A 12,400-nucleotide genomic window follows, 5' to 3' on the forward strand; every position below is an offset into this window, starting at 1 on the left:
CTCCCTCATTAACAGCTAATGACTTTTTGGGCAAGAACCAAACACAGAATAAAATCAGAGTAGAACCAGCTTGAAATATCCTTCTAGCTGAACACAGTTTCATTTAATTGTGGAAGTGTTCAGTAATTAATGCAGCCTATATTAATACAGAGCTTTTTGTTTATTATCAAAACTAGCTGCACTTCTCATTGCTCTCATGTCTCCCTGATGTATCCCCATTAGTTTGGCATGATTCTGGCTCTGTTTGCTTGTGATTCTCCCTTACAAGTAAAGCACTGCATCATTCATTGTACACAGACTGTACTGCTACATAAAGTTCTTATTTCACAATCATCACAATCATCAATCACCCTTTTAAACAATGGCATGGTTTAATATTGACACCAAGGGTTAACCGTAAGAGAATGAAATGTAGTAAAATACACACATTTTCTACATTTATTTGTATATTTTAACATCTGGATCACCTGAGCACAATATGCCATCTTGGGTGCAGCTGCCTTGGGATAAGAAGTTTTTTATTGCAGCTCACCTGGAGCTGTTTTCTCTACCACAGATTATCACCCCCTCCAGCCTCTTGGCATTTCTTCCCAAGGAAGAAATCACCTGCTCCCTAGCCCAATTTAAGTGACCTAGTTTAGCTGAAACACCTTTTACACTCAAATCAGGCTGACAGAATGAGGGTAAATAGCAATTATGCACACACTTGTCCTGACATATCTGGAAGGGCAGTAAAGTCTGGCAGCAGAACTCAGTCAGAAAGCCCCATCTTTCACATCAGCTACTGCCAAAATGGGCATGACCTGAAGTGGGGTTTTTTTTTCGGTGTTTTGTATTTTGTTGTTGTTGTTGGGGGTTTTTTGTTTGTTTTTGTTTGTTTTTTCCTTTTTTTTTTTTTTTTTTTTTTTTTTTTTTTTTTTACTCATGGCAGACCTATTGATTTTGGCAGTTGTACACAATAACCCAATTGTCCTGCTTCAGCTACAAATTATATTGGGGTCTTGCTCTTCTCTGGCCTATGTTGGACCAGCTCCCAGCTGCCTTTGAGAAAACTAAACTGGTCAAACACATCAGCCTAAAAAGATCTGTCTAGTGATAAAAGAAGAGTAGTATAACAACTGAGGTTGAACACAAAAATAATTAAACCCCAATATTTTCTGTCTTTTTTTTTTTCTGTAAAAACTGTTGGAAAAATTTAAGAGGAAAAAGGAAGTGTAGAATGGCTTACTTCTTCAGAAAGATGTCTAATTCCTGTATGTTTTCTCTTAGTACAAGTGTACATACAGGAGATTGAGTTAAATATTTTCAAGCAGGTTTTTGTCTGTGTGTGCACACTTAGGATGTCAGCAAGAGCAAAATATAAAACTAATGGAAAGAACAAGCTGGCTTGTAAGAAATACATGATAAACTGCAAATAAAGAATATATCACTTTCCAGAAGTCTCTGTTATCAGTCTGGGAATAGAAGCCACACTCCCAAAAGGTCTTTCTCTCTTTGCACAGAGATTGAGGACACCTTCATTTCCTCCTGCTCTGCTTCTGGCAGAAGATCACTGCTGGATTCCTGCCTTTGAGCAGGAACTAGAACTGTGCAGCATGGTTCACTTTATTTTTTTGAGCCCTTATCCATCTTGGTCTAAATCAATTATATTAACTGATGTGTGAAATTGCCAGTTTGCCATTAATTGTAAGATCTCCTTTTTTGATTTGCTTTGTTGTATCTCTTTATTGACTATTGTCAGTTTTGTCTGCTCTGTACTTTGTCTTCCTCCATCCACTCATCTGTTCCTGGAGCTTTTGTCCTCACTCGTTAATCTCATTTGTTCCCATTCCTGTGATGTGATGACAAATGACAACTTTGTATTCTACCAAATCCATACATTCATTGTTTTAATCCACATTAGTGCTTTAATAAACTGGAAATTACAGAACTCCTGAAGCATGCTTTTATTTATTTTATTTTTATTTAATTAAATATTTAAAATACTTTTGTATCAGCTCATTGGAATAAGATCTGTCAATAGTATTAATTTTTTTTTCATGCATTCCCTGTAATTTAATCATTAACTAACATGAAAGAGAAAAGACATACAGAGATCTCAGTACTAATTTCCACTAAGGAGTTCCTGCATCTCATTTCTGGAATCTTGCTGCTCTTGTTTCAGATCTCTTTCTCTGCTGTGCCAACACAACCACAAAAAATATCAATGAACTGATTTGGTTTAAAAAATAATGCACCTTTTGCCTCAGAATATTCCTAAAGATCAATCCATTCCTGGAACAATACTGCTGTCTAAACTGACACATCCTGCAGAGCTGGATATCCAGTCAAAGCATAGCTGTCTGATTTCTTTATGTTGTGAGACTTCTGTTCCTCTTATGTGGGAATACATGTGAAAGTAGACTTAGGAATAGTTCCTGTCTTGAAAATTACACATAACAGTAATGCAGCTCCTTAGCTGTCAGTGGTCTGGGATGTCTGATCCCAGCACTGATTTTAGGGACACTGTGATAGTTATTTCTAACTTTTCTTTTACAAGCTATATGGGTACCTATTATAGGTTTACTAGATCTCAAGCAGAAATGATCTTTGCTCTGCAAAGTCTTTGAAATCAAATGGGCAGAAAGGCCATGATACTGGTAAGGCACAGCTGACACAGTCCGTATTTCACCACTCACTCTTTATCTCAAACTATGATACATTTGTTTGATGAAGGCAGATGCACATGAGGAACAAGTTGGCCACCATCCTGTGCACTCCAGTGACCATTCAGTGCTAACCTGTTGTTGGGAGTTGGTTTGCTTTTTTTCCTTTTCTCTCTGCCTGTGGAATTTTTTCCCATTCACATGCTAAGGAGTACTGATGTCTAGGTCCTTGAGATGGGAGAGGGAGAACCTCCCTGTGTTTTTGGGAGTTTCTCTTGGAGGGAGGGGGGAAAGGGAGGTAACACCGCTAGACTAGAAGCAGGTAAAGGAGGGTGAGGGGGGGTGGCAGTTGCTGGCACTCGCTCGTCTGGCTCTGGGAGAAGGACGGCCGCTGGAAAACCTCGCCCTGCCATCCCAACGCCGGGAGCTGCCTTTCCTCGGCTGTGGGACCCCGCACCCCCTGCTCGGACGCCCTCCTGCTTCGGCCTTGCTTCCAAGCCTCCCGCATCCTGTCGGAACACCGGGACCGACGGCGCCCCAAGGATCCGAGAGCAGAGCCTCTCCTCCACCCTTCCCGTCGGGACGCGGCCGCCGTCACCCCCAGCACCGCTGCAGCCCCGCGGGATCACCGCATCTACCCCTGCCCACCAGGAGCCGGCTTGCACTCACTGCCACCTGGGACAGTAACTGCACCACAGGGGAAAGGTGTGCACAGCCAAAAGAGCTGTTTACTGAACTGTTGTTCTCTTTGTTGGTAATTTCATGGTTGTTGTTTTGTTTGCCTTGGTATATACACATACATACATATCTCGAAATGTTATTCCTATCCCCATATCTTTGCCTGAGAGCCCACTTAATTCCAAAACTATACTAATTCAGAGGGAGGGATTTATTAGCTCCATTTCAAGGGAAGGCCCTGCTCTTCCCTAGCATACAGCTGTCTTTTCAAACCAGGACACCTATCTAAAACATGGAAATGAAAACAAAAGTGAAAAATCACAGGAACAACTTGGATCCAAGCCAATTTAGTTTAGTTAGATCCTCCTAATTTAGTCTAGTCAGCAAAAAGTCTAAATCCCGATAGTATCTATACACATATATTGTATCTAAATACAGAAAATGGTCACCTAAACAAAGTGAATATTTTCTAAGATAGTCCAGTCTAGAAGAGGGAAGTGAGTTTAGCAGAGAGACAGTATGACTCAAGGTAAGTTATAAGGTTACACTATTAAAAAGAATGCAATAGTTGCATCCTCAAGATTACTTTCCTGATTACAAGTACTTGCAAAATAGGAAATGTAGGGCTACTTTTAAAAGTAAGAATAATTGCAAAAACATCTTTCTTCTTAGAAATAAAAGTTATCTGGAAGGTTGTGATGTCAACTTCTGATCGTTATGTTCTTTCACAGGCTTTAATGGAAACACAAGTGTTCTGTAAAACACTAATGACTAATTCAATTAGTCTTTGCTGTGTATAAAGCTGCATTTTGTCCATGTTGCATATTGTCTAGAGTGGTAGGCAGCAGAAGTATCATTCCTCCTTAAACATTTGTGACAAGAAGTTTAGTCTTTATAACATGTGGAAAAGAAAAGAGTCGGGGCCAGTTGTTTTTCATCCTAGCATGTCATTCACAAAATAGAAATGACATCTACCTGCCTGCCTTTACCTTCTGCTGTGAAGTGGAAGCTGTTCAGATAGGAACAGTGGCAAAGTGTTACTACACGTGTGTGTCTGTGCGTATATCTGTATGTATGTACATCTATGTTTTGTGTTCACTTTGTTGATCTTGGGATTCTTATATCTCCACAGATGTTGGTGTCATTAAAAAAAAAAGTCCCATTTCCATCTATTATTTTAGCATCAGATTGGCTCATCTTGGTTTTTCATGCTGCAGTATTTTCACCCAAAAACCACGTTGATTTTTACGTAACAGAAGTATATGAAGGTAAGGTCACAGAACACAAAAACAGACACAAGATACATCACAATGCATTTAGAAATCCATTAGGTGCGTTACAAAAGAGTATAGATTCTTTAAAATAAGACGATAACAGATTTCCTGAAAAACAGGGAAATAATTTGCAAGTCTGAGTGGCAGGGTGTATTTGCAGTACAGCAAGCATTTCATCTTTTCAGCCTGTAGGTGGGACTGTGTTTTCAGTAAACCCATCTGTGAAAAAAATTCTGAATTGGCATCAGGCAGCTGAGGCTGCTGCTAACTCTAGCTGGAGAGAGTCAAGTGATTCTTGACTTGTGTTTGAGTTATTTCTGGGGAGAAAATAGCCTGTGTCCGAAATTACTTTTGTCCTAACGGGCTATTCTGAAATCTGTTCTCACTGCAGTCTGTGGCATTCTGCCTGCCACAAATCTGCAGCTGCAGGATTTGTTCCTATTAAAAAGCATTTACAGAGCTGAAAAAAAATAATGTCTGTGGAGAAATGTTGAATTTATAGCTATGGAAAATACTGTAAGTGAACTGATGATGGTGTATTAAGTGACATTTTGAATTGGGATTAACAAGTAAATTCTCATGCAAAACTTCTTGGCTCAGAAAAATAAGTCAATCACAGGCTGGGATTCTTCTTTATAAAAACACTTAAGGCAAAGAGGAACAGAAATGTAAATAGCAGTCTAGGCCCACAGAGACACTGACTCCCATAACACTGAATGCAGTTACTCAGGTGAGCAAGAACCACATAGTATGGGCCAAATGTTTTTATGAAAGCACTGAAATTGGACTCTGATGCTACTACTGCTACACAGTACTGGCTAGATGCCTTTTGGTTCTTGTTTTACCTCATGCTGGCCCTGCTTCTCCCACTCTTATTCATTCACAGCAGCAACTTCACCTCACAAGGAGCAGCCCGTGTGAAGGGGCAGCAGTCCTGTGAGTTATGGGCTTACTATCTCTTCTATTGTGTTTACACAGCTTACACTCAAGTAAGACAGCTAGGTGGGTATGGAGCTTTACATTTCATGTAGAATGAAAAGATATTCTGCTGAGAGAAGAAGGAAATTGGGAGACATCTGACCAGATTTTGGTGCTGTAAACACATCTGTAGGGTGACCATAAAGCAATGACTACAAAGGTCAGCATTTCAAAATGTGTCTTAAGAAAATGTTTTTGTAAGCTTTGTGGTAAAGATGGCTGGTGTGTTGTATATTGTAACATTCTGCCTAATCTCCTCTATGTTATATGGAGTCATTTACAACAAAAAAATGCCTGACATAACTTACAGCACAGGAACACACAAAACTAGCTTCAACAGGATGGATGTTTATGTAATCTTCAAGAACACTCTGAAGTTTGATTCAGTAATCAAATAAAACTACGAGAGGCACATTTCCCAGAGACACTACCCATCTTTGAATTTCTGAGCTTCTTTATTTTACTGAGCCGTGTTAGATAAATGTTGATGATTATTTCTATACATCGTGTTATCTGGTGTTTTCATTCCACTTCTTGGTTGTAATTGCACAAACGCTTTGAGCTGTCTTTATTTAATTGAGGCACCTTAAAGGTGAGCAGATGGTCACCACAGGAGTGCAGGTTTCCCATTCACAGCCTGCATAGAGAAGGCAGCAACAAAAAAGTTTACACATACTGCCCTGACAACGACCTCTGTGCTGAACTAAACAAACCCTCTCTGTAAAGCCGGGAGCAGTTCTCTCACCTTTTGAACACAAACCTGGCACTCTCTAGCAACCATAAGACATCAAACCATGCAGTCCTGCTCTGGCTTTCAGGATGTGTGCTGCTACAGGGCTCACAGAGTTCCACAGAATAGCATCCTTTGGAATATTGCAGTCAAAAAGCATCAGGTGCTCCAAAACCTCTTTCACAAAACATCTTTCACATTTCACATCACTTTATTCCAGAAAAGGCAAACAAAATCTGAAGCATATCAGTTTTAGGCCAGTGAGTAGAAATGAACAGGAATGCTCCTAGGTCTAGGCAGTGTTATCCCAGTAATTCCAAAATATTTTTTTTTCTTTTCCCCAGTAAAATAATCTCAGACCTGTCCTTCACTGGGGTTAACCTCTGTTGCTTGGGGCACGAAACTGTGTCTCTCAACACAATGGGAAATGACAACAACCGGCATCCAGACCTTCTTGGCACAGGCGGGGGAGGGCTCAGAAGGATCCCAAATGGACACAGGCACGAGTCACAGATCCACTGTCAGCTCCCCCGGAGGCTTATGCTGTGGATGGGCACCTTTCCGGGTGAGGAGATGGGAGCAGGGCAGCCCTGCTTGTGCCCTGCCGCAGCGCCCTTCAGGCTGCCGCCTGCATCCCCTGGTGCTGATGCTGCAACCCCTCCTTCCCGAAATCCCACAGCCCTACCGAGCGCCGAACCCCTGAGCCCTCGGGGCGCCTCAAAAGCCTTCCTTACGCAGTGACCGACAGCTTGAGCGGGCTGGAGCAACCCCTAAAAAATATTTAAGAAAAAAAAATATATATAAGTGCAAATAGGATCCTTTACTCCACGGGCCCGATTGGGGGGACTCGCTTGGCAAGGGAGGGCAGCAGCCGAGCGGGAAGGTACGCAGAACGAACGAACGAACGAACGAACACACACACACACACACACACACACACACACACACACACACACACACACACACACACACACACACACACACACACACACACACACACACACACACACACACACACACACACACACACACACACACACACACACACACACACACACACCGATGTAAGACGTACGCGATAAGGACACCGCCCGCCCGCGGAGGTGTGCGGGGCGGGGGGGCCGCAGGGAGGGGCCGCAGGGAGGGAGCGCCCGGGCCGGCTCCTCCCTGCGCACAAACCCGGCCGCGCCGCGCAGGGCGTGCGGAGACGGCGCCGCCGCTCCCGCGCTACTTAAGCGGGGAGGGCGCAGCCCAGCAGCCCCGCGGGGAGATCCAGCGTGGGGCGGGGGAAAGTGATCATAGTAGTAGTCGTCCATCTATAAGAGAACGAGAAAAGCAGAGCAGAGATGCTCCGTCCGTGACCCGCGGGCGGGGTGGGGAGGGGCAGGTTGTGAACCCGCCAAACACCTGAGAAATAAAGCACGACCGAACAATTTCGAGGCGGGCGGGGAAGGGGGGGGGGGGGCCGAAAAGTTTGCCGGAGCTCGGGCGTCTCCGGGGGGGGGGGGCGGGCGCGATGCCGCCCTGGCTGCTCGGCAGCCTCTGCTGCGTGCTGGCGGCGCGGGCGGCGCTGGGCGGCGGCCCCGCGGGCGCGGAGGAGGAGGCGGAGGAGAAGCTGATCCGGGTGCTGGTGCTGCTGCCGCAGGACGACGCCTACCTCTTCTCGCTGGGGCGGGTGCGGCCGGCCATCGAGTACGCGGTGCGGAGCCTGCGGGAGAGCGGCGCGGGTCTGCCGCCCGGCTACGCCTTCCAGCTCACCTACGAGGACTCGGCGTGCGGCAACCGCGCCCTGTTCAGCCTGGTGGACATGGTGGCCCTGCAGCGCCGCCGCCCCGACCTGCTGCTGGGGCCGGTGTGCGAGTACGCGGCGGCGCCGGTGGCGCGGCTGGCCGCGCACTGGGACGTGCCGATGCTGTCGGCGGGCGCGCTGGCCGCCGGCTTCGGCGCCAAGGGCGGCGAGTACTCGCACCTCACCCGCGTCGCGCCCGCCTACGCCAAGATGGGAGAGATGCTGCTGGCCCTCTTCCGCCACCACCAGTGGAACCGGGCCACGCTACTCTACAGCGACAGCAACCCCGAGCGCAGCTGCTTCTTCGCTATGGAGGGCGTCCATGTGGTCTTCCAGGAGGAGGCCTTCCACATGGCCGTGCACAGCTTCGACGAGACCAGCAGGCACCTCGACATCGACGACGTCGTCCGCGCCCTGCAGACGGGCGAGAGGGGTGAGTGGCGGTGGAGTGCCCGACCGGGCTCCTCCACGGCGTTGGGTGGCGGCTGGGGCAGCGGGAATTCCGCGGAGGGAAGGACCTGCGGGAGGGGGAGAGCCGCGGGTCGTCCCCGCCCGTGGGGGAACGCACTGCGGTGCTGCGACTGCGGCCCCCGGCCAGGCATCCCCCGACGGACGGGAGCTGCAGTCCGGAGCCAAAGCTCTGCCCACAGAGGTAGAGTTTTGCCTCCCGACTTGCGGTCATGCTGTAAGTTCGGGTACTAAGCACAGATGTTTTCTTCTCACCCCGCTGTGCCTTGCAGCAGGAGACCTTTTCACTGCTTCTTCCATTGGGAGCCCCCTCGAGTACCTCATAAATAACAGATGCATTTAGGGGAAATGGTAATTTCAGGGAGTGTGAGACACCTGAGTGCATGCTGCGATATTGCCAGCAACAGTTAGCAAGACACCGTGGAGATAAATGGCTTGTGAAACATCTGGGTCAGTCGCATATGGGCTGGATGAACTGACTTTGCATCATGGAGCAGCAAAGCCAAGTGCTTTGGAACGTGCAGTTTTGTAGATAGATGTGCTTTAAAGTGAGATCTTGCCTAGCAATATACAGATATATGGGCTTATCAGAAATATCTTTTCTGTTAGAGGGTTTTATCAGCCACAGGCTTCCCCAGTAAATCATGCAAAAAGAAAAGAAGTATTCCAGGAGTGAACGGCAGGGTGAAGATGAAGTCTGTAGGATTTTCCTCAAAAACTATGGATGTACGAAGCTCTTTGTACGATTCTTGCATACCTTGTTGTAGAGTCTTAAAAATAACATCGGAATTGGACAGATAAAGGTCACGTTGTGTGTGGCAGGCAGAACTGGTACTGTGGTGCTGTAGGCTGTGGATGGAGCAGCCTTGCACTGCTGATGTTACTCTGCTGTGAAATCATTGATGTACGGGAGTCTGTGAGACAGCTGAGATCTAACAGCACAGGGCTCTTTAATTTCCTATTCACTGAAGCAGGTGCTAAAAAGAGAGCTTTCCTTTTAAGTACCATTTGGGGAAATATAATGAATGGAGAGAAATAAATGTGTCAGTGCTGGAGGAAACCACAGTGTGGGGAAAGATGCTTGTCAAGTGTGTGTGTGTGGGTTTCCTGATGCTGAGAGCATTACAGCATGCTTGCAGCAGGAAAGGACAAGTGCTCACCCAGCCCCACTCTTCGCATCATGCTGACAGACAGAGAAGAGAGCTTGGTTTAAGCCTGGTCTGCTTAAATGCTTTGCTGAGCTGAGACATTTGATCTTTCACAATTCTTGCAAATGACTGAACAGAAGCAGCCCTCTTCTTTCTCCCCATTGTGCCCTGTGGGATCTCTCCTTCCATCACTGCTGCCACTCAAGTGGGGCCCTCCAGATTCTACTTGTGCCTTTCTGACCTTAAAGACTGACTGTAGGACTCACATGGCAGATTGCTTTGGCCCTGCTGCTCATGGCATCTTTCAGGTTACCACAAAATATTTTAAGATTTCTACACCATGTGGAGGGTGTACCAGATGAGGTCTGAAGATCTGTCAAGGTCTTTATTTTTTCTGGGGACTCTGGGATCCCCCCAATGGCACAGCAGGAGTTGTGGGCAATAGCACACTGTCCAGAACACTTTCTAGAAATGTTTTTGCTTGGTTGGTTTCCAGTTTTTAATTATTCCTGTGTCTCACCTGCTGTGACAATGTCCTTGGCTTTCAGCCCTCAACTTCTCTAGCTTTCAAAGGCTGCTGCTGTTTGGGGTCCCACCTGAGTGGTCAGCCTTCACTGAACTGCCTGACTGGGAGTGGGCTTTCAAGCAGATGCAGGATTCTTGCTTGAAATTCTCCCAGAGCTGGGAAAGAAACTGCCCCACCAGCTGTGCTATGACAGAGGCTGGCCCCAGGGGTTAGATTTCTGCTGGCTGTGGGGTTTACACGGAGTTCTCAGATCCCTGGGAGAAAGAGGCACACAGCCATTCACCCCTGTCTATCAGGGACTGTGTTCAGTCCTTGGAGTCATGTGAAATGACTGAAGTCTTAGAGTCACAGGAAAAAAAAAAAGAAAAATATGATAATAAAAGTTAAGTGCTTATCTAAAATTAGTTTGATTAGTAGTTCAGGCTTCCTTATAGGCTCAGGTAAGCCTGCTGCAGAGTTCATATTGTAGGCTCAGGCTTACTGTAAAGCTCACAAATTCAGGCTTGTGCTTAAATGTATAAACACGTAGTCCAAGGGATGTTTGTAGCAAAGGGAACACTTATTCCTTTAAACTGGAATTAAACTCTAAAGTATTTTCAGGATGAGTGAAAAATCCTAGTAAATAAATTCAGCATATTAGTACTGGAATTACTGTGGTCTGATAGTGTGTATTATGGTGGAGGGAGAATATTTTGTATGGGTTTGCACATACATGTTTGTACATACACAGTGGTAAGGTACAGATGCAGATTAAATACATAATTTACGTTTTGGTAAGATTGTGAGAAACATGTCCATAGTTTATTTGCTTCAGAAACTTGAAATATGCAATCTCTGCTTTCCTGCTGGGTTTGAAACCCCTTCCAAACAGTTAATATTACTTCCCTTACATTCCTTTAGAGGCTTACAAAATATGATTTAATGTATGTTAAAGTAGTTCCCCACACACTGTCTTTCTTTTATTCCTTTTGCTCGACATCTTTTATTAGTGTTGTGGGAATCACTTTGATTCCATCTACTGATCACAGTTTCATGATAGAAGTGAATTACAAAGGCAAAGTCAAGGAAGAATTGGGAGGGCAGCAAGGAAACATTTCAAAAGGAAATCTCTCACCTATACTGAAATTAAGAACAGTGAGACAAATTCATTCCTGATGTGCATCTGGAAAATATTTGGTCCAGATTTTATTGTAAGAAAACTTTTTTCTTGTTCTTTTCCTTCATGCTAATATGCTTCACAATGGTCATGAAATATGTCTTGCTCTGTTGCTCTGGAAATTATTATATTACTCTGCCATAATCAGGAGGACAGAGCTATGCATGGTATAATTCTCCTGAAGCATGGGGTTGTACTGAACATGACTCACCCCAGCGGCACATCTGGAGGTTTATGCCTGTGATGGCATCCAACCAGAAAGGAGATGGGAGAAGATTCATTGTGTGCGAAAAGATTTGGCTTGCTTGGCGTTTTCATTTCTTATAATAGAAAACGCTTCCACCCAGAAGAGCTGAATGCGGTTTTGATTAATTTTTATTGTTGGGTTGAAATATTTGCGTACATTATTGTAGCTTTTGAGTCTTGCCATGCATGACGGTGTTCTTGGAAACGTGTGTGCAGTTCGTTTTGAATCACCGTCCTAACAGGATCTCTTATGCCTCTGCTGTAGGATACAGTCCTGAAGCTTACAGTGATAAAATACTTTCCTCCTCCCTCTGATATCAGGATTTTCATACCTGTAGTCTTGTGAACCTGTATAAAAGCTTGTAGTATAACTTGCTCTGTGTGGGAGTTCTCTCTCCGTTGTTGAAGACCTTACCTGTTGGGATTAGCCTTTCCTTTTGCAGAAGGAGGGAATAGCAAGGGCAGTAATCCCCCTGCCCAGCAGATTTGGGAAGAGACTTACCAACCACGGTCATCACAGTTGGTCTCATGGTAGCAGTAGATCCTCTGCTTAGCTATGAGGGCACCTTTAATCTTTATGTTTATAAAATAGTGCTTGGTTGTTGCCTAGCCTTATTGTATGCTGTCTGGAGAGGAAGTCACGTTCTGGAAAGACTCATACCACTGTGACTCCTGCATGAGTGCTGCGCTCCATTATGTGCAGAGAGGCACCAAAATCTAGGCCAGATACCTAAAAATCAGGTATCTGAGGTGTAGGCAAGT

General features: G+C 45.3%; 1 protein-coding gene across 1 annotated transcript in view; it reads left to right on the forward strand.

Moving 5' to 3' along the window:
• The first annotated feature begins 7,821 nt into the window (after positions 1-7,821).
• Positions 7,822-12,400, forward strand: part of NPR3 (natriuretic peptide receptor 3) — a 37,809-nt gene continuing 33,230 nt past the window's right edge. Inside the window, exon 1 of the mRNA XM_062514032.1 lies at positions 7,822-8,527. Within this exon, the coding sequence (XP_062370016.1) occupies positions 7,822-8,527 (706 nt within the window). The remainder of the gene's footprint in view (positions 8,528-12,400) is intronic.

Source organism: Cinclus cinclus, chromosome Z (genome assembly GCF_963662255.1).
Source record: "Cinclus cinclus chromosome Z, bCinCin1.1, whole genome shotgun sequence".
Taxonomy (NCBI): domain Eukaryota; kingdom Metazoa; phylum Chordata; class Aves; order Passeriformes; family Cinclidae; genus Cinclus; species Cinclus cinclus.